Raw genomic sequence first — 23,171 nt, 5'->3', positions numbered from 1 at the left:
CTGAACAATTGATCCAAACAGTCTGTCACAGAGTGGCGAAGCCTTTTTCTTACATTTTAACCTCTCTGCGATGCTCTTTTCATACTTAGTGATGTTTATAATGCAACTATTTAGCCGTGAGCTATACGATGAAGTGTTTTTGAGCATTAAACACATTTTCCATTTCTCTCCTGCTCTGTTGCTGCAGTTTTTTTTATTGCGCTTGTTGCATCATCATAATCAATATTCAAAATTCAGAAGAAAAAAACGGAACCTGTCTTATGTTTGATAATAATAATACTTTTCCTTCTTTAGCTATAGTTTAAGAAAATATTCATGTTAGTTCTTATAATCCAAAAGTTATGGTTGGCATCTTCAGCTTAAATTGGAAGTGTGTTTTTAACTTGCAGCGTGGATTTAATTTCAGATGTTAGGGTTTTTAAACAATGTTTTTCAATGATGAGAAAACATAAACAGCTTTTTAATTTTTTTCTTTTGCCTGGATAGATAAATTGATATAGCACTTTAAAAACATGTATGTATTAATAATGATCAAATTGACTGACTTAGTGGCAACATAATTGCGTGTGTGTGGTAGATCTGAGTGTATCGGCAGTGTTTTACAGGGCATATTTTTAAAGCAGATAGTTTTGTTGCACGGAAGATGATTGCAGCGAGCTAGTTTGTTTTCGTGTGAGAGTGACTATTTGTTCAAAAGCTGAGTGCACCACAAATAGATCCCCTCTCTTTCTGCGAAACAAAACCATGTCATTCCCTGCAGAGAATCTCCACTCCCCCCACGACCACTCAAACTCAATTAAAATTCATTCATCAGGAAGAAATAAAAGTCTGCATAAAAGACAAATTAGCAAATTAAAATAAAGTGACTTCTGCAATCAGTGCATTTTATTTGACCTCCCTGCACCCTTCATTTCATTTCATTGTTTAATAATGTAAAGTTTTCCACCAGAGCGTATAGCAGACGTTCTGCCCTGCCGCCTCTCCTTGCTCTCCCACCAGCGAACCAAGACATGGAGGATTTTTAGAGGCCAGAAGATCTTGTAAAATTAAATAGGATTTTCTTCCTGGCTGGGGAATTTACCACAGGGCTTTGCAAACTGAGCTGGGAGCTGTCACTGGTGTGTCTCAGAGTCCCAGGGAGTTTGGGGTCTGGAAATAAGGTCTTTATTGGAATCGACTTGCTTTACTTGGGCTCCCTGCCCCTGCTTAGGAACGTCTCATTGGTACCACGCTCATTAAATCTCCATATATTACACTTCTTTTATGTGGACAGTCATTTGGTTCGTTCTGAGTTAAGGCCACTGAGCGTGGGGTCTGTCTGGCTCCTCAAGCATACCTCTTTGCTTCGAGTGTGTGGCAGTGCACGTTGCAGTTTTGCTTTAACATGCGCAGGTTCCTGCACAGAAATGGGAAAATGGATCAAACAGCCACCAACATATTCACAGACATCTACAGGGATAAAAGACAGATGTATGCAAAAATAATTACGTTACTTTAGTCACGGGGTCAATCATAGTTTCCCAACCCTATAAACTAATCCCATCTTAATTTTAAAAATGCTGTAAATGTACGTTGACTGGAAAATTGACTTCATTTTGAAAGAAGAAGAAAACCTATTCTAAGTTTAAACATTATATAGATGTATAACTTTTACATAGCTTTTAATTGTGGCCATTGAACAACTATATCCTACATATCCCCTCTGAACAAATTGACTGTCCTTAACTTTCTTTAAACAAATGTTTATTTGCTTCTATTAGCAAATATTCTGTTAGGATTGTGTTTGGTTCTTTTGTGTTGAAGCAGAAAAACACACACGTAGAAAAGGCACAGAAACAGCCAAAGATAGACAGTAATTCCTCCAACCAGGGTTCACCAACTATATCTTAAACATAGTCTCCACTGAAAATTGAAGTCAAGTTGTAAAAGTAAATCAACCTTCTTGACTGCTGTTTGATCTTCATAAGTATAGGAATAAAAGAACCCATATGATACTCAGAAACAATTAAAAGAGCAACAGCACACACACACACACACACACACACACACACACACACACACACACACACACACCCAAAGAGCCTTGTCAGATTTGCATGCACAGCCGTTCATTCCTCAAAACTCATCTGATCGTTCAAAGCCAGATTCATGTAATCACATCAATTCCAGACATTCTTTTTCTTTATGGCAGTTTGTGAGGACCTTAGATCTTTGTATATAAATAGAAACACACATATAAAAATGAGTGAAGCCTAACATTAAGGAATGCGTACTCAAAGGGGAAACACGCCTCATGGGCCTTCAGTCTGACATACTTATGAGGACCACTTTGACATCAGCCTTAACCGGTACCTCATCTGAACCCTAAGCCCACTTTCAGCTTTGAATAATCCCAGTATTTGTCTTATAAACAGTAACCCTGCTTCACGGGTCCTGTGAGAACTTACAAAATAACTTCGCAGGGCAGTTTGGGCCTCCCAAGCATAGAAAATCAAGAGCACACGTGTATGCGTACGGAGAGCTGCTGGTCTTCTCTTACAAACTCAGAAGTCAACCCTGAATGGTAACTCAATAGCAATATTTACTCTGTCAGTACAGTAACTCAATATACTGTCCGGGCTTGGCAAGTGTGTAAATGTGTGTTTTTATGTGCATGCCAGCCTCTGTAAGAGTATATGTGTGATGAGCTGGACAAACACACACACACGTGTATGCATACAGACACATACAGACTGACAACCATTTTTCCCTTCTTTTTTCTTGTGTGTTTTTCTATTTGTGTGTTTCAGTGTCCCAGTCTATATGACTGTGTGTTTGTGTGTCTGTGTGTGTGAGAGACAGAGAAAATTGAGAATTGGGCCAGGCGTTGCAGTTCAGTTTTGTCAGCTGTATGGTTTGGTGATGGCTGAGGGACGGAGTTCCCCTCCCCTCACCCCCATCTGCCCAGTAAGAGTGTCACATAAAGTCCGGTCGTTATTGATCGTGCCGGTGCCAGATGGCAGATTTATGGAAGATGAAAGCGAGGGACTAATCAGATTTCCAGTCCTGTTTGGGGCTAAAGTTTCCTCGTTTCTTAACACGTTCTCTACTACGCTGAGCATAACCCTAAACAGCAGTCCAAACAGGAAATTACAGAAACGCCTGGCATCCTTTGTGGGTCTGCATATGCATGTGTGTTTGTGTTAAGGTCAAAAGTCAGGGCCATGTGTGGAGGTGATATTAGATAACACGGTAGTCAAATAGGGATTTCTGTTAACTGTACCAAACCTCTGCATTTAATAGCAAGCAAAGACATTTTAATAAATACCTTTTATACATGTTATATTTTAACTGATATTTACAATCGGGAAGAAGATGTATTTGTTATAAAGTTTCAGTGTGGGAGTATATATGTTATCATTTATGATAACAAACAACCAGAGAATTATTACCAACCGCTATTTTATTCAATTTTGGTGGAGACCAAAAATGGAGCAAAAAAAAGAGAAAAAAAGGAAGATACATATTATATTATTATTACACCTGTTCAGGTCAAAACACCAGGTAAAAACATGTCATAACAGTGATCAGGAGTGGGGAGAAATCTCATGTAAACTCATGTTTTGGTGCGTGGGAAATCCACAAAGAACGAATCCATCATAGATTAATGAATGATGAAATGGATTGGAATAATGAGTGTAAAAACCCCCCAGAATCAAATTGGCTTAATATGGCATCTCATCATGTGGTTTCTGCAAACTGTGCAGAAACATTCAGCTTCGTCATGGTTTGCTGAAAACTGGATTCCTGTGATGATTACGCTGTTTATGGTGTAACAAACAGGGGAGAGAGAGGAAGAAATACCAATGAAAACTTTGGCTTGTGTGGTTGTGGAGTGCATTAGACACGAGGCTGTTAACAAAGACCATTTGCAGATGCAGCCTGCAGTTCACTCGGTGTCTGTGTGTGCGTATGCGTCTTCACTCCTCAAGTCCAAGCCACTTAAGAAAACATATTAAGTAAGCTGAATGACTTTTTACTAGTCCAGCATTGAAAACGTTCTTGTGAGGATTTTTAAGAGTTTGTTTGCTAAAAACGCACACATCAGTGTACCCAGCACACGGGCCTTCCCAGGCTTTTCAATGCTGTGATGTGTGCGAGCTGTTGGAGTGTCATAGACATATGTAAGGGGTCATGGCTAAATGCTCCAGGTTGTAGCAATGCAAAAACGGGACTCTCAATCCTAACTTTCCTTGGACTTAATCTTACTGGCTAAGCTTCATTCTTTTTAAACATGCAAGGCTCCTAAAAGCAAAAGTTAAAAAACAACAATGCAGCGCAAAGTGAAAAACACAAAGCTCCCAAACAAAGCATGAACCACTCCTCCTGTCTGACAAACATTTACTTACAAATGTAATATAGCATACTGACTTTAGCTCCAATATGGTGGCCAGAGGGTGTGTTTGCCAGCATTCCCAAAAACACCCCCTATATGCTTTTTCAAATGCTCACAAAGAGGCCGAGTTGGTATATTCTTTTTATTTTTTGTCTTGGACATAAATGTGTGGTAAAACGGGGTGGTGCAGCCCTTCAAGGCAATAACAAAAGGACCAAATGAGAGTTTTGTCCATGTTTCAGGGGTGAGTGATGACTTTGGCAGAGACGCTGCAGATAAAACACTTTCAAGTGAGCGCAGGGCCAGAACTAAAAGCAAACAGCTGTGCTTCCCACTCTCTCTCCCGCACTCACTCTCAGCCTCTCTCGGCGCTTCACTCCTATCTCTCCTTCACCTTTCCGTCTGCTGATTTCATCTCCCTCATTGTGTCCGTCTCTCCCGAAGGCCGCCCATCTCGTCTCCACGCATTTTAATTCCCCCTCATTGTTTCTTGCATTATTCCCTTGTTTTCCATCGCACTCATTCCTTTCTTTGTCCTTTCCTGTGTTTTTAATCAGCACACACAGAGTTAACTTGTGGCTTGTCATTTCTTTTTAAAATGAGGGTAAAAGTCAGTTACTTTTGTCGTGTTTTTTTCTTTCTCTCTCGCTTTCTTCTCCCTCTCTCCCTGCTGTTTAATGGGTGGGTCGCCCCATTGTACCCAAACTCACACACAACATCGTCAAATATTACGGCTTTGCTTAATTGAAACTATGCAGCAGAGCGTGCGACTGCATATGGAATATTTTATGTTGTGCTTGTTAGAAATTTCAAGCGCAATGAAGAAACAGCAGATGAGTTTTTTAACAGCCGGTGTTGTGGCAACGTGGCCGAGTGTTTGGAGTTTGTTTTCCAGCGAAGCGAAAAAAGAAAGTCACTCCAGCTTATTTGAAATCCAAACAGGCTTTATAATAACCCCTCTAACCCTCAAATAACCTCAAATGAGTTTTCAAAACAGTGAAGTGGGGAGGGAATACTAGTCATGGACTAACTTTCTGGGGAACATGATTAAGAAATCAAAGCAGAAGTCTCAGTGAAGAGACATAGAAAAAAACAAGTTTACAATAACATTTAGAGTTACTCGATTTAAACATGCACAGGTCTTCTAGAACATGCAATGTCAAATGAAACCTTTGTATTTCTAGCATAAGCTCAGACTCATCCTCGTGTATCCGTTTGTGTGCGCCAGCGTTGCTTAAACCAGGTTTCCCACTGTGTTTTCTAGGTATGTGTACCACAGCTCCAAGTGGATGGTGGCGGGAAACGCAGACTCTCCGGTTCCTCCGCGGGTCTACATCCACCCAGATTCTTTGGCCTCAGGGGACACGTGGATGAGGCAGGTGGTCAGCTTTGACAAGCTCAAACTCACCAACAACGAGCTGGATGACCAGGGGCATGTAAGCACAAGACTTTTCTCTGCTACTAAGTTAACAACAACAAAACATCTGTTATGGCACTTTTGAGTCTGGATGTTTCATCACTTCCACTTTGATGTCTGGTCAAATCTATCCCCTCCACAATTGTAGTGTGAAATAAGCAAATTCTTCCTGTGACTGGAATTTATAACAAAGCTGATCAACTGCACATTTCTTCATGGCTGACTGATTTGTAACTTTAAAAAATACAAGTTCTACAAGTTCCTTTAATAAGATGATTTTTTTGTATTGACTTAACAGTGAAGACACATGAAGAGTAGAACTTACTTACAAAACACTAGATCAGTCATGCTCGCCTCCTCTCTTGCTAGTCCATGTGCAATAATTTCGATGTTTCCCAAATAATGTAAAGTAGTACAAGCATATTTACAACAATGACATGAAATGATAACTTCAAATCATGCAGTGTAAAATGTTAATGGTTTAATTTTAAGCTCACTTTCTTAAACTGCTGCTGAAGGGCCCATGTGCAACTTTAAGGCCACTGGACCCAAAGGCCAATCAAATGTGAGTAAATGGTGCTACGCAGCTAAATAATCTGAATACAAAGCAGATTATTTGTCAACATTACGTTTTTAAAATTTGCAAATAAAAGTTTTGGAATCGTCGTTTATGTTCGTCGTTATATCTTAGAACAAAATCTAGAAATATTTTAAATAAAAGCTGAAGCAGCAGTGCGGATAAAACTTTGGACCACAACGACATACACAAACAGAGTGACCTATCTGAGCTGCATTTGGTTTAAATGTTCATGCTGTGATTTATACACATGCACTCGCTGCACTCCTGGAGCTGTGTGGCAGCTTGTGGATGGAAATGTTTTGAAGTGTTTTCTTGAAATGAAAGTTGACACGTTTCTTTGTAGATTTTACGCTTTCGGGACTCACAGATCCGTGAGACTTGTTCAGAATCGAACCAGATATAGTGCATTCACGCTCAGGCCGCCCCCTTTTTCGAAGGATGGGCTGCTCTGAGCTCATTTAGAGGATTAAAGTGGAAAGATATTAAAAATTTCCTTGTTTGAATATATCATTTTCCTTTCCTTGGGGGATTTTGTTAAGGTCATTTAAATGATTGAATTTGATTTGTAGTACACTCCAGCAGCCACATCACTGTGCTAAATTTTAAGTCTGACCACAGTCTCTCTGATTTACTGCCCTGCTTGTATCCAGTCAGTAACAGAGGTAGTTAGCTATAGTGAGCCTCTTATTGCTTCTTGGCTGCTTAAAATATGTTATCCGGGCTTCATAGGTGAAATATTTAACTGTAAAGCAAAAACTTCGCCCATAATTTGTCTGATTTATTGCCCTCCTTATATATAATCAGCAAGTGGCCAGCAAGCTAAAATCAGTCCTGTATTTCCACTTGATTCCTCCTCTTAAAGTAGAAATGAGTTTCATGTGAACGGAATTATAATAGGTGAAAGCTGTTAGTTTAATTGTCCTCTTATGCTTAGCCCTAGCTAACAGAAAAATTGGCCAAATATAATACAGATAATATGAAAACTACCTAAGGTTGTTTGTGTAGCAGCACTGCTACCTATGACGTCAGCAATCGCCAGCAGCAGACGTTGCATAAACACTGAGTGATTTGTTGGAGTAGAGTTCGAAAGTTACTTTTTTCTTATCAACACTGGTGGAGGAAACAAGTCAATCAAAAGTTAAGTTTATTCTAAATTCAGCAACCTGTTTGATGTATAAATATCAACCTGTTTGCTAACATGCTAGCCACAGCCGCCATAAAAGTCTGTCATCTCGAGTCTGCATGAACTCCATGTGCTTTTAGAAACTAAAGAAGAGCTGGTGCTAAGAGAGGAAGGATGACACAGTGCCTGTCTGAGAGATCAGAGTTTCTGTTGCTACAAATCAACTTTGTTACTGAGAAAAAAGATCATACAGTTTTTATAGAAGCCTTGTAGTGACACCGCCATGACAGAGACGTCTCCTGCTCTGTGACAAAATGGCGGGTTCCACATTTGTGCAGCGCACTGCGTGGGCACGGCAGGTTGCTGCTCTGCAGATGATCACATCAGCTCAGTGGTGACAAAAGTAACAACATCTGGGCGTCAGCGCGCGACGATTCGCTTGAAGGGCTTCTTCAGAGTGACGGGAGGTTGTCTTTCCTTTCCTGCTGCTCGGCTTTAGGGTCTTTGTTTCCCTGGAGGGTCTTTAGAGGCCAAAGAAAATTAATTTTGGAGCTTCCTGTGTGGGAAACCTCACCACGTCTCACTTATCCTCCTGACTTGTGGTGTCGTGAAATGTCTGCCTCATCACAAACAGAAACCATGAATCATCAGGTGTCACAACAGAAGCAGTCTGTGAGCAAAATCAATATTTTTGCACGTCTCTCCGAGCGCATTATCAGAGCAGCGTTGCCATTTTACAATAAAAACTTGATCCATTCACAGCACTTGTCAGCAGATATGAGGTGATCTCACCTGTGTAAAGCTAAACAATCAAAAATCAGAATTAAAAGTAAAGCGCAGACAGTGCTGGAAGTCCACCTCGAGATATTTAGAGACAGGGGTTAAATATAGAGCACATATACAAAACATTATCAGCTTAAACAACATGATTTATTGTTGACTGTACGACTTTAGATACTCTTTTAACCTGCAGCGCTCCGTCATTCATTAAGGATAAAATTCATCCCATCATTCTGTTTTGGTCGAGTATGAAAGAAATGCCCAGGTTGCTCAATTCAAAATAACACAGCAATAATATAAAAACACATTAACTTAATCATGTCATTAACTTTAACAAGTCATGTCATATTGTTTTTCATATTATGTTGTTTATTTTTTGTAAATTATTATTTTATAATGAATTTCTTTATGTTAACATAACCGTAAAATAAATGACATGAAATAAAATGGACAAGAATTTCTTGTGGAATTTAAAATAATCTAAAGTGACATCAAATCCAGCAGGAACTTATATATAATATTCTTATAATATAAATCATTTTACATAATAATGCTATTCTATAGAAAATCTGAACATAAAAATATTAGCAGTAATGATATCAACCAAATTACTGTAACTTTTTGTTTTGCCTTTTTTTTGGCAAACTAATTACATTTTTTTAAAGTGTGTGTTGTTTGAGTTGGTAAGAGATTACAAACAAGTACACTTTTTAAACTATGTTATTGTATTACTAATGCATTCACATTTTATTTGTATTTTTAAACTGCAGTTATTATCAACATGCAATTAATTTGGAAGTATTTTTGCAAGACTGTTGAATGTTAGTCAAAGCAACAGTGTAACTGTTTTATATCAAGATTGCACTTTGCTTTTTTTGCTTTTATTTTTCAAATGCGGTGAAAACTCTCCGTCCAGCAGTTTTGTGTCATTTGCACACGGGGGAAACCGTGCTGCAAGCTAAAAGCTTCTCTTACCTCAGTGCCTGCATGGACTCATTACCCTCAGTCTGCATTCTTATAGCTTCAAATCTGCCTCATGCTGTCCCTCTCTCACTGTTCTATGGGAAAACCTAATAAAATGCTAAAGCAGACTCGACTAGCCAAAACATTTTTTGTTACTTCTGTTTTGTTCTTTGTTAATGATCCATTGCATGGTAACGTATCAATGCTGCTGTGTGAAACCGTTCAAAATGCCACAGAAGATGTTTCTACAGTCTGCTTTGAGGCCTTTGCCCCTTTTTCTTTTATACTGAGCAAAAGACCTTCCAGAGACACAGCTGACTCATATACAGTCAGTGAATCCTCGACCGTTTTCACAGCTGAAATCACAGGCTTGCTTTGATTACTAATTGTTTATGGTCATTAAAGTGTTTTAACTAGGTTTTTAAAAAAATCAATTAAAGCCAAATGTGCCTTAGACATTGAACGGGATCTAACTTGGTGGACATGCACGCGACATCTGTTATGTGCATGTGTTGGTGTCCCTGGTGTGAATGTCCAGATTATTTTCAAAGGGGGTCCAAAGAACGTCATTACCTACCACGGAAATGAAAACACCACTTATTAAATAATTGTATTTGAGCGTGAACAACTGTCAGCTGATGTCCTCTGGCTGCTCCTTGAGTCATTTGTTCTGAGTTCAGCGAGTCAAAGTGTGACTTTGAACCATAAGATAGTTGTTTCATTATTTTAACTTTTTTTTCTTTTTGATAATTTACATTTTATTTAAAGTCTGTAAATAAACTGCAAATACGACTGGATTTTGCTTGAGCGCTTATGGTTGGAGTGGCAGACAATACGAATTGAAACTTGTTTGATTTGAACATTAAAATCTCCAAGATCAATTTTTTTTCGCAGCTCTGTTTTATCAATTGAAACAAACGTAGTCTGAAAACAACCCACAAAATGTGAAAGTATTTTTTCCATGGTGCAAAACTTACGCCTGGACGTGCTGCCTGGAGACCGTTCCTCTGACCACCCGGGTAAAGATACACCACAGCACCCGCCCACGCAGTTTGATTGGCAGGTCATCACTGGGCAGAGCATGCCAAAACACCACAAAAATGAATACCGAGCAACACAGATGGAGACATGTCTTTAAAATGAGGATTGCAGATCAGCACATGCGTCTCCACGCAGATGCCCCGTCATGATTCGTGTGCGTGTAGTGTGTGTGATTTGAGGTCTGGAACACTGAATGTAATGTTTTTGATATTCAGAGGTGTTTTCCCCCTGCGGCTCTAGTTTGAAATGACCCCCTCTGTTGTAACAGAGTGCTGAGGTGGTGGGGGGGTTGTGGGTGTTTGGCTCTGGGGAGGTTTTCTCACTCTCAGATTAATCAGGAGCAGACTGAAAGCCTGAGGCGAGGTTGGGGCCGACACTGTCTGACGCCTCCGCTCTGCTGTGAAATAATGTGAAATAATCCTCAAGCCAGCGTCACTGCAGTGAGAACTTTGTTTCCGCTTAATGTCACGTAGCCCTGCTTGGGAATCAGTGCAGCTAATTGATGTTTACAAGAAAGCGTTTTTTTGTTTTTTTAGGACGGAGGTTTTATGTTGTATTTTGAGTGTTTTGTACATTTCAAGGCACCTATAACGCATTCACACACAGATTTGTAACTACCGAGATCATCCTTCACAGATTACGCACCCCTGCGTACATTCACACAAAATGACTGACTGCACTTCACTCTCTTCTTTTCTCATATTTACAGATCATCCTCCACTCCATGCACAAGTATCAGCCTCGTGTTCATGTCATCAGGAAGGACTTCAGCAGTGAACTGTCTCCAAACAAACCAGTGCCCAGCGGGGAAGGAGTTAAGACCTTCAGCTTCCCTGAGACAGTCTTTACCACAGTCACTGCTTATCAGAACCAGCAGGTATTCATCTCTGATTTTATCACCATAGTAAAAACTGATTACAGGATATTACTTTAAAACAAAAAAAGAAATCAGATGTAATTTCAGAAGTGCTCTGAAATTACTCATCTCAGAAAAGCTTAAAAAAATCCCTTTATATAATCTGCTTTCTTAAAAATCCTCACAGTTTATAGCGATGGCATTTTCTACTCAAGCATTTTTGAAAGTTTATAAATAAAATGTCTCTTTCTATGTTGTCTTTTTCTGCAGATTACCAGACTAAAGATTGACCGCAACCCATTTGCCAAAGGTTTCAGAGACTCTGGAAGAAACAGGTACATTGTTACAACATCATCCAGGCAATACGCCCTCCTTAGGTGTCTTCAGTGCTTTGTCTCTGTTATCAGCCAAAGCAGTTATACTGAGTCTTAGCTGACACATGCAAAGAGATAAATAACAACCACGTGATTCAGATTCTCCAATCAATCTAACCTCTATGTTGTTAGACTCTATGGGGGGTAAACAAAGAACCCCATGCTAATTGTTGCACTGTGTGACCTTTATTGTGGAAATAATCCTCTGAAGATAGCACACATGCAGCTGTTGCCCAGATCTGCAGTACAGACAGACACACTGATGCACAAGCGAGAGAAAACAACGTTTGTTCTCTTTTGCTTTCATTGTTTCATTCCTCTGAATTTCAGGTCTTAGAATAATAACCTGTACATGCATAAACAGGTTGAAACTGGAAATCAATGTCAAACGCTGTCAAAACACTGAACAGATACTGATGTATGTATTTATTATGTATTTATTTATTTCCACTTTTTGATTTTATTAAGACTTAAAGCTAGGAGTTGTTTCTGCTTTGAAAGGTGTTGTGACAAAGGGTTGTAGCTAATGCCCGGTTATATCAATACTGATTCAAGTAAAGGCCCAACTATGTTTGTGTTGTTGGTGCCTTTCCAACAAATAATATTACTTGCCGGGATGTATAGACTGTCCAAGAAGTTTGTACTTAACCTTTGAGTAAATTTGAGTATTTTACTAGTCTGTTGCTTGGAACTGATATATGGCACCTGTGCAGCTTATTAACTGAGCTTAGCGGTAAACCTGCCTCTCCATCACCTCGTCCAAATATTGTTACTTCTGGCTCAAACACAAGTGGGTGCATGTTGCTGGTCCTAGAATATGGTTTGCTGCACTGTGACTAGCTAATGAACAAGTATCCATACATCTTTAATCTTAACTGTAAATATTTGCTTGTCTCTGACATCTGCTGTGAGCTGATTATTAGTTTTTCCACATTTTGTCAAAGGTACCAAGTTTTCATCTCTCTTACGCTCACCTTTAGCTTCAAAGTGGGCTGATTGTTTTTATTTTAGACATTTAGCTCCATAAAACCCCTAAAATTTCATCACTCACTTAAGACCTGCTTCAGACTGAAATAAAGCCATAAAATGTGATTGGAACAACGGCTACATGCAACTAAATTTAGGCCAGTTTAACCTAGACGTCTAGACATGCTTTGACCTGAAAACCACCATATCCATATTACGGGAATATTAACACTGTCTGTACTCGTGTTTTCTTTCTTTTTTAATCATGCCCACATTCCCACACGACCTATGAAGCAGTGAAGCCGGCCATTTAGTCGCTATGAATTACAACCAGAATTCCGTGAGATATGTTTGCTCTCCTCTTCCTGACACAAATCCAAACAAAAGGCAAATGAAACACAATACAAAAATGGTTTGACTCTTATTGTCGCACGGTAAAAGGTTGCACTGGGACATGTTGTCATTACTGTCTTGTTACTGTGTGATGTTAGCCAGAGACAGCAGTCTGACTCTGCGCTGTGGAAGACTTACTTCTACTTACGTTTCAGGCTAACTAACAACATTATTGATTATGTTGGATTTTATCCTGATGCTTTCTTAGATGTTCTACATCACTGTTTACCTTTCCTTCTGCCTCTATCCCCCTCCTCTCGTCTCCTCCCCTCTTTTCTCTTGATTCGCCTTGTTGCACCCAGTCACTGAATCATCCTATATCTATAACATAGTGGAGGAGAGGAGGAAAGAGAAGGGGTCTCCACACATGAAAGCAGCCCCCTCATCTGGTCCGCATTATTGGCGCACAGATATTTGAGACATCTTTTTTCGTTTTTCAGACAATAGACCGTTTGATTTATGAACTGGCATTAGAATTTCATTGCAGAAAAGCTACAGATGAAAAGATAACAGAGCACAAGAGATTTGTCTTTAGAGAGAGAAAATGAATTGATCCTCACGTACTGCTCAGGATTCCTTCCCTTCACGCCCGTCTGGGATTTGTTTTGGTTCAGATTTGGCCAGGACACACTGAGATTTCAGACTGCTTCTGTTACCTTAAAAGCCCTCTCTCAGTCATTCTGAATTTCATGCTTTGTGTCGGAGCTGATTTCTTTTTTTTTATTGCGTCATTCATGAATATTGTTAGCGAGCTGCAGCTCTGACCTTTGACCTTCATGCTGCTGTTTCAGCATAATTATGGTGATTTGGGAGTTTGGTCACACAGGATGAAGTTATTAGCTCAATATGAAATGTAACTGTAGATACGGCGTGTTTCCAGCTCACAGTCAGGTCTGATTTTTAATCAAGAAAAAAACTACAAATATTCAGTTCAATCAAACATAAACGTCTGATTATAATTACACTTTGGCAAATCTTGAATTATGAAGGTCAACCCAGTATTAGGGCATAAATGCAATAAATGATCATATATCATCATCATGATTATTATTATTATTATTATTATTAACTGCAACATTGCTAATACAAGAGATAGGGCCAAGGGCAGATGCTTCTGCATCCCCTGAATTATTTTCACAAGATTTCTCAACATTTTGATGATCAAATGATGATAAACGAAACCACAATTAGCAAAAACTAGGTTAAAAATAATTAACCTCATGCTAATGAAATTAGCATGATAATCATGATTTTTCTCTTGGTCAAAAGTTTGTCTATCAAGGAAAAATCCTGCAACACGACCATGTCTGACTGACATTATCATCGATTTGGATGCAGTTTCCGATGTGGCAGTGATTGGATGCTGGCATCAGCATCAGGTGCAGCTTGTTAGGTTAGTGGCTCCTGTGAGCAGTCAGTGGATGTTGTCTGAAGCAAATGCCGATGTGTGTTGGCAAAGCCAAGAAATTCCAGCTGCACGGACAGATCAGGCGGAGTCGTTCGTAATTTTATTATGTGCACATGTATCCTTGGTGGCTAATGTGTCAGATTAGGGTTAGAAAGGTCAACAGGTGAGACAGACGAGATAAAAGCAATTAACATTTCCTGTGCTTAGCCTGAACAAGTCACAATTATCTGTAATGAGTAACGACAGTCGTTTAGTTCACATCTTTCTTGTCACCTTGTGGTAAACACTAGATAGGAAGGAAAATCAAGGTAATTTCCAGTGAAACCAAACCTTGCTCGCCCCCTAATAAAATACTAACCCTCTCTTGATTTGCCTTCTCTGCAGCCAGGTTGAGCAAAATGTAAAAGTGCTGCAGCTGCAACTGAAAGCAGTGGAAACAGGCAGCTGCGCACATAAAAGCAGGTGTGACATATTTTGTTATTATTGCCACGCGCGTCTTTTAAACGTTACTCAGCTTCTATTAGTATCGGATATGGGTGACATAAACAGTTATAAAAAATACCTAAGGTACTTTCTTTGGGTTTTTAAGCTGTAAAATGAATGTGCAGCTCATTTGCTGTGAAGCATTACCAACCGATTCCATATTCAGGGGAAATTCCAAATTAATAGAAAGGCCAAACTTGCACTGCTAATTCTCAAATTAAGCACCATCTTGTTTTCCTTTTTCTGAGTTTCTTGTTGAATCTTAATGCGGTCCTCTCTCAGCCTTACGGTTATGGGGGTGTTGTCAGTTGTCTGGTGACCAGGCTTTATGGCCCGGTGGAGGGATACAGCTCATTTGTTGGGTTTTGGTCCCGCGGCAGCAGTGCAACTGTATGAATGAGTGCAGTGATGATGAGGGCTGGGCTGATCAGCATGGCGCACTAACGAGCTGCCACAGCCAGGGAGCTGGTGGCCCTAAAATAACACAGGGAGCAGAGCGGACGCTGCTTTGCCTGGGCCAGAGCCGAGCGCCATGTGGGGAAGTAAACCAAGCAGGAAGGAGAACCATGTACAGATTCAGGATGAAATGTCACCTCAGATTTATATGCACACTAAAATTCTGCTCCTTTTTAATGGCCCCAGTTTCCTCCTAGCTGGACTCTGGTTTATCCCACCTCTCTCTCCATCTACATTATATATCTCAAACCCACCCCAGCTCCCGATGTTTCTAGCTGTCTCACTGACATGTAGAGTATCACTGCCCATTTTTCTTCCATTGATGTTTTCAGTATATTTAGATTCTCCCTCTATGTACTCGTCAAGTCACAGTTTATTAATTCTATTAACGGAAACGAGTAAATTCCTTATTTAACTCTATTAAAAGTACAGTTTTAAAATAAAGTTAAATATTAAAAAGGCTGATTTTGTTGCAAGAGTGAAGAAAGAAATATGAATACTTTCCCCAAACTTTGGTTATTGTTCTCATTAAGCGTTTCAGTGTTCATTTCAAACATTTAAATGTCTATAGTAACAATCAAAGCTCATAATTATCTAAAATCAGGCTTCTAGGACTTTAAATACAACAGTGAGCCTGATCAAGGCTTCAAGCTTTAGACTTAAAAAAAAAAGAGATACATGCTTAAAATCAGTGATTAATCTATGACTGATAATATTATTTTCTCTGTCCTAGCAGCAGCTTTTATTGTAAACTTCATTTAAAAAAAACTTGCCTCTTGTTTTCATTTCTTTTTTTGTGTTTGTGTGTGTGTCCTAAAATTGGTTTTGTATGTCTCTGTCAGGACTGGCCTTGAGGCGATCATGGAAACATATGCTTTCTGGAGACCTCCAGTGAGGACACTCACATTTGAAGACTTTACAAATATGCAGAAACAGCAAGGTATGTAAATAAATATATTTGTGCAGTCCTTCTCATCTGTCTTAAAGGAACAAATTTACCTTAACTTTGTGACATTAAAAAAATTATTACAGTAGAATAATGTAAGGCAAAAAAAAAAAAAAAAAAAAACCCAACCTACTAATAAACTACTGACTGTGAAACTGTATCATTGCTTCCTTTTACAATATGCTATATTCAGTCGATATTTTAAACCTTTAGATCTTCTTTTCTATGTGTTGAAAAACACACCACACAATTATAAGTTTCTGTATTATAAAGCTTTTTCTCAGTTTTTGACCAATAAATCAGTAAGTAAACTTTGAAGACTTTGATGGGTGTTAACCAGATTTTAATGGATTGTTAAAATGACCCCACTTTACACCCCTACAAATTTTGGCATAACTTTTTGAACTATTGTGTTTACAGACAGAATGACACGCGCGCATACGCTAACAAACACATAACCTACTTGGCAGGGGTAATGAAATGCAAGATGATGTTAAAGTCATATTTATGGTTAAGAAACACACACACACACACACACACACACACACACACACACACACCATAATAAGTTTATGAATGACTGTCAGTACATCAAGGATCGCTGTATCATGATACCATCATTGTCACTGGCGACTTGTTGTACGAGTATTGTAATTATGAATTCGTTTGTGTTTTCAGATAAAACCTGTAAACTGAAACCAAACATGAAACGATCACTGACTGGGACATTTTTACTTTCGGGTTTTTTTTTTTTGTGATTTTAAATGTATTTGGTTTAAAATTGGATTTTCATAACTGAAATGTCACATCATCTTTTTTTTTTAGGGCTCATTACAATGTAGTGTAATACATTACTGCACAGTTACCTAGAGTTGTGTGCAGTGGTACTTACCATGACCTTGGCGCATTGGTGTCCCAGTGTGAACTCTCCATGTGCATATTTTCCCTCCATATATCAGCTGTGGTTGTCCTTCATCTGAGCTTGGCCATACACTGCTCCTCTGGCAGGTCTGCCTGCGTCTGCTGAACTTTTCACATCATGCGTAGCCGTTGCAAATAAAATCGTTAAACAAACCCTGTGGCTTTTGGACGGCTCCACGACAAGAGTCAGCGTCACTTGGGCCACCTCCCTTTGTCTCAGCTCCAGAGTTGACAACCAGGAACGAGTCATGGCTCATATCAAGGGCCTCGCCGCTTTCAAGCAACTCTAAAGCAACGCTGACCTGATCCATGTTACCCTCGGAGGTCAGCATGACGTGATGCTCCATGTTTTGTCAGAGCGGGCTGACACGTGTTTGTTATCTTTAAACTTCTCCGCAGTGATTAAGATTTAATTAAAGTCCTTGCTCTGTCAGTGAACCCTGTATCATCTCATAAAGACTCTGTGTTGTGTGCATGTGCACTCTGTGGTAACTGTAAGGAACTGTGTAGCTTTGCTCTTATGGCACCAGACACCCTTTTCCCCTTCAAAGCAATCAAGCATTCTCCCTCGGCACTGAAGCCCCCTGAGCCCGTCTATCCAGAGGAAAACATGACATCACTTAACTATCGTTCTCTCTTTCCGAAATATATCTACCTTGCCCCCCTTTTCTTTTCTCTCCCTCCTCATAAGCTCCCCCCTTCATCTCCTTGAGCTGAGCAGAGCGCTGCGGCGATATTATCGAAGGCATATGGTGCAAAAGAAGAGCCCGAGCCAAGCGAGTCCTGGATTATTTAGTTATGCGTCCTCCTCATTCCGGTTTCAAACTGAATTTTAGGACAGCAGCATGAACGTGAGCCAAGTTCTTATTAACACAGAAGTATGTGATTAATACCTCACAGCTTTCACATCTCTCTGAAAGGCTTGGCCTGAGGATCTTACTTGTGCCACCAAACTTATATGCATGTATTATATGTGGGGTGACACGAATCTCCTCAGAACAGAATATTTAATGCGGCGTATTTTACAAAACAGTTCGTGATCGTGTATACAGAGTACGGCTGCAGTTGGTCTGAGAACAGGGGTTTGACAAAGCCCATTTGGATCAACTGACTGAGTTTGCATAACAACACACAATCTCATGGGAACTTCAGTTTGAAGCCTGTAGTTCTTCAGTCTAGTGCAGGGGTGGGCAATCTCAGTCCACGAGAGCCGGTGTCCCTGCAGGTTTTAGATGTGTCCTCGAACCAACACAGCTGATTTAAATGGCTAAATTAGCTCCTCAACATGTCCTGAAGTTCTCCAGAGGCCTGGTAACGAACTAATCATGTGATTCAGGTGTGTTGACCCAAGGTGAGATCTAAAACCTGCAAAGAAACATAAGCAAAAGTTGAATGCAACAGAAACCGAGACATGTCAGTCACAGTGTGGCCATGCCCTAAGGGATACCCTGCTTTATCGCTTTTTAATGCAGGTTTAAGGCAATTTGGAGAAGCCTTTTGAGGCATTATAGTTTCTGGTACTCCCACATTGGCTTTTGTATAGTTCACTCATTCTCTCTGTATTTCTGTTTTGCAGGGGGCAGCACAGGCACTTCTCCTACCACCTCCAGCACAGGAACTCCATCTCCCTCTAGTGCAGCACACCTCCTTTCTCCCTCCTGCTCCCCTCCAACCTTTCACTTGGCCCCTAACACCTTCAATGTGGGCTGTAGGGAAAGCCAGCTTTGCAACCTGGGCCTGTCGGAGTACCCTGCCTGTGCTCGCAGCAACATGGCGGCCCTACAGGGGTATGGCGGCCTGGCTGAAAGTTCATATGGACGCCTCCAGGCTGCAGGGAGTGCTGTGGCGTCTGGTCAGCCCTCTGAATCCTTTTTGCCACAGAGGACTTCCTCTTTGATTGCTGCCGGCATGCAGGGTGGCACTCACGCTTCCCTGACTGGCAGCGGCAGTGGTGGCGGCGGCGGGGGCAAAATGGATGGCTATAGCGGTCAGCTCGGCTCATTCCCAGCCTCTCAGCTTCAGTACGTGATGCAAACCGGGGGAAGCTCCAGCTCAGCCTCGTCCTCTTCATCCGGATCCGCCCCTTCCTCTGCCCACATGTTTGGTGGAAGCCACCACCACGTGCAGCAGGGCTCCTACAACGCTTTCTCCCTCCACAACCCTTACAATTTGTACGGATATAACTTCCCCACTTCTCCTCGCCTGGCCGCCAGCCCCGAGAAACCCCAGGGCGGTTTGCTCTGCTCCTCCACTCCTGCAGGGGCATTCGCCGAGCGCCAGTACTTGTCCAACGGAAGCATGGACACCATGCACATGATCAGCAACACCACCGGTGGCCAGCAAAGCAGCAGCTCTTGTGACGGACGTCAGTATGGCTCCTCGTCTCAGATGTCCATGCACATGGTGTAGGAACTCAGACCCAACCTTGCAGGGCGCCACGTTTTTAATGTCTTCAATATGAAAAGTAAATCTACGAACCTGGTTTGGTGTTAAGTTTGAACCAGTGTTTTCACATGAAGGATAGATATACTGAGGTACAAAGGAAGCTTTCAGAAAAAGGATGTCCTCTCAACATTTTGTTTTTAAAGATACTTACAGTGGAAGACAAAAATATTATTTAATTATCTTTGTATTAATGAAGGACGGCAATTTGACAGCAATGAAACAACAACCTCATTCAGATCAGTGTTATAAGAAGTGGCAGTGTACTTACTCTGGTACAGAGGGGATTATCAGTTGTGAGTGTCATTGTGCAATAGAAGCAACAGGTTCTTCAAAATGACTTGATTTTTTGGGGACTCAAATGTCATCTGCTCTTCCTGCCATTCTGTAACCAAAGAACCTTCTATGTGATACAGAGGGCTTTTACTTCACTCGGCACTTGTGCCATATTAGCTTGGGAATGCCAAAGTGTCAGTGGTTGCTGACAAAATCCACAGTTTTTGGCTGGAATGAAATAGACAACTGGACCGGATCACCGAATGACTCTCTGCTCCACGTACATGCAGGAGAGAAACTGGTGCATGCTGTGGCAGATGGTGAAAACACACAAATCTGGTAATTGTTGCAAGAGTTCACTGAGGAACTTTTGCTTCATCCTGAAAATGCCAGCATATATGCACATTAGAAATCAGGACTTCACCACGCAACTCAACCTTTTCTCCTCTAAGACTGGATTGGTTATTTTTTGAGTGGATTCTGTTTTAAATATATATATAAATATATGTATAAGATGGCGAATGCAATCAATAACATAAGCTTAAAAAGTTGTTGTGTGACGTAAAGTAAGCAATAGCAGCACAGAGTAAAGTATGTTGTGACGTGTATTACAGATGTGTATTTAAGTGCTGAACAGTATAGCAATTTTACAGGACAATCTGTTATTAAAATGTGTGAAAAAGGGGAAATAGCAAAGTAATTCTTTTTTTTGTGAAACATTTTAAAAAAAATGTAAATACAAGTGCCAAGCACCTAAAAAACAAACAAACAAACAAAAAAAGAAACCCTCAATAAACGTTTTAATTCATTTACATGGGTTGGATTTCTTCCCTCTCTGTGAACAGTACAGGCAAATATTCTGGAAAATTAAGAACATACGACGTTTTCTAATTCAGATGAAAAAAATACGTTTTTGTTAGTAACATATAGACTGTATATAAGGACTTGACAAGGTTCCTAGTTTGAATCCCAGCTGAACCCTTTCTGTGTGGAGTTTTCATGCTCTTTCTCTTCTCTGTGAGATTCCTGTGGATACTCCAGCTTTTCTCAAAAGTGCAAAGACGTGCATGTTTTAAAGAGACCACAGCTTTGAGGTAGATACAGTCCTGTAAATATATATAATAAAGCACTGTACAGTTAAAATGTAACTTAAACTTTAAGTGATCACTAAATGCAAGCACGTTGCATTACATTAATTCACTTATTCGTTTGCGCGTTAAAGTCTTAATTTGAGCATTTTGGCTGTTGACAACTTGTGTTTTCAGTGCAGGATGTGAGAATATTTAAAGGAGAAGCAGAGTGTTAAATGATCATATTACGCTAACATGCTTGATTGTGAAGTGCTTCCAGAGACTGGACTGGATTTGACCGACACTGATACCTTTTAAACAGTTGAATGTGGTTCCACGGTGGTCCTACAGACAAGTGTCCTTTTTCATGAGGTGTTTTTGATCTTTCACATTTTTTTCTCATTAAATTTGCTGTAGTTAGTGCAGTAAGTAACATCCTTATAAAGTACAACAATCTATCTCACTTCTTAGATAGCACAAATGTCTAAGACTGTGACTCTTGAGTACAAAGCACTGCATAGCAGGCCATACTATTTGTTAGATTACATAAAAAAGGCTTCAAAAGTCACCTACAGCACAAATGCAAATGAGAGGTTCAGCTTAGTGACCTGAATTAGCAGATGGTTGTAGTTATATGGACAAAAAGATGCATAATTTTAAGCCTTAATACAACTTCCCCCTTTCCACCCCAACCGACCCGCACACCCACCTTGCTGTTGTTATGAAGCAGGGAAGCTGGCTACAGACCAAGCGCCTGTTTTGTGCCAGGCTGTAAACATATTCTGTAAAATGGAAATCTATCTGGCTCGGCCTGTTTTACAGCCTCAAGTGGCCATTTGAACAACTGTAACTTTTAGCTCTTTCACAGCGTTTTGGCTTAATTTGGTGGTTCCCGCTTGGTCATACGCCTCAAACTCAGAGGAAACAGGAGTTGCGCATAAGCAAAACAAATTAGACTGTTTAAAGTAGGTAATCAACAGAATAATGATGCTTTTACTCACCACATGTTCTGTATTTCACAGCTATATACTGATTAACTCTTGGAAATGACTGATAAATATCATCTAAGAAGCATGCCATTTTGAATGGAGCTTGACATTCTATCTACGAGAGCTGATTTGCCAGTCGCAGCCTCTTGGCCACAATAGCAACAAATGGCGTGATTATTAATCACGCAAGAGAGTGTTCTCTGCTTATAAAACACACACATCTGCTCCGCTCCACATCACAGGCACGGGCTTCAAACGCTGACGCAATGCATCGATCATAAACCAAAACTGGGAGAAAAAGACCCCAAGAAAAAGACGATTTTTCTCCCTGCTGGTTCTGTTTATTATGAGAATGAAGAATAAAGCTCTTGTGCCAACTGCACTCAGCTGCACTACTCCTGTTGTGCTTGTTGCACAAAAATATGGCACCTGTTTAAAGAGACAGAAAAATCCCCTTGTAATCATTTGAACCTCCAAGCGAAGGAAAATATTCAGCTTTTAGGATCGTTCCTACTCCAGCCTTGTGGTTCTTCTCTTGTTATACAGACGCAGATTCCAGCGATTTAGCCGGGGCCAATCAGCATCTATTACACGGATGTCTTCTGAACGGCTCTCTCCAATCACTTCCTATCACGAGTACAGCTCCAGCCATGAAATATCATATCTGAACCATCATCGGAAAATGAAGGGGGTAAAGGACCGTGGAGACGGCGACCCACTATTGGAAACACCTGTTTTTCCAAGCATGACTTCAAATAATGAGCAGGGTGATGTACCGGAGAGAAGCGTATGATTTCATAATTTGGCATCGCTCCATCTATCTGGACATTATTTCCAATAATTATTCACATTATTTGTCTGATATGCGCCCCATCTCCTGTTCCAGCAACATTCAAAATCACCCTGTTACCCACCCCCCACCCGACTTCACCGCAAATCTACCTCAGGGCCTGTTAAATAGGAGATGTATTGGTAAAGAGGAGCAGTGCACATGGCTCTACAGAGAGGCGGCATGACATAATGCACAGCAGGTCTGTTTTTATACCGTAAACTATCCATCAGGTCCTTAAGTGGAAAAGAATGGCAAGAGGCTTGAGTAACAGCCACTCACTGCCTTTCATCGTGGCGTCTTTCATTAGAAACAAAATATGCAAAAGGAACTCACTGATTGATTAATGGCCGAGCGTGGCCGACTCACCGTAAAACATGAAACTGTAAGACTTGGAGATACGGAACTGGAGCTTTTTTAACGAGATCCTCTGACAGGGATGCTGCTTTGAGCCTGCTTTGACTGACAGCACGCTGACTGAAA

The 23,171-nt window shown here is 40.4% G+C and overlaps 1 protein-coding gene across 1 annotated transcript in view; it reads left to right on the top strand.

The window, feature by feature from the left end:
* Positions 1 to 20,484, top strand: part of tbx15 (T-box transcription factor 15) — a 32,139-nt gene extending 11,655 nt beyond the window's left edge. The window contains exons 4-8 of the mRNA XM_040034667.1: positions 5,640 to 5,811; positions 10,989 to 11,156; positions 11,406 to 11,470; positions 16,058 to 16,155; positions 18,659 to 20,484. Of these exons, the coding sequence (XP_039890601.1) occupies positions 5,640 to 5,811; positions 10,989 to 11,156; positions 11,406 to 11,470; positions 16,058 to 16,155; positions 18,659 to 19,491 (1,336 nt within the window). The 3' untranslated portion in view covers positions 19,492 to 20,484. The remainder of the gene's footprint in view (positions 1 to 5,639; positions 5,812 to 10,988; positions 11,157 to 11,405; positions 11,471 to 16,057; positions 16,156 to 18,658) is intronic.
* Positions 20,485 to 23,171: the final 2,687 nt, after the last annotated feature.

The sequence above is a fragment of the Simochromis diagramma genome, unplaced genomic scaffold (genome assembly GCF_900408965.1).
Source record: "Simochromis diagramma unplaced genomic scaffold, fSimDia1.1 OVJJ01000091.1, whole genome shotgun sequence".
Classification (NCBI taxonomy): Eukaryota; Metazoa; Chordata; class Actinopteri; order Cichliformes; family Cichlidae; genus Simochromis; species Simochromis diagramma.
Note: the sequence above shows the minus strand (reverse complement) of the source record. Positions and strands in the feature narration are given on the sequence as shown.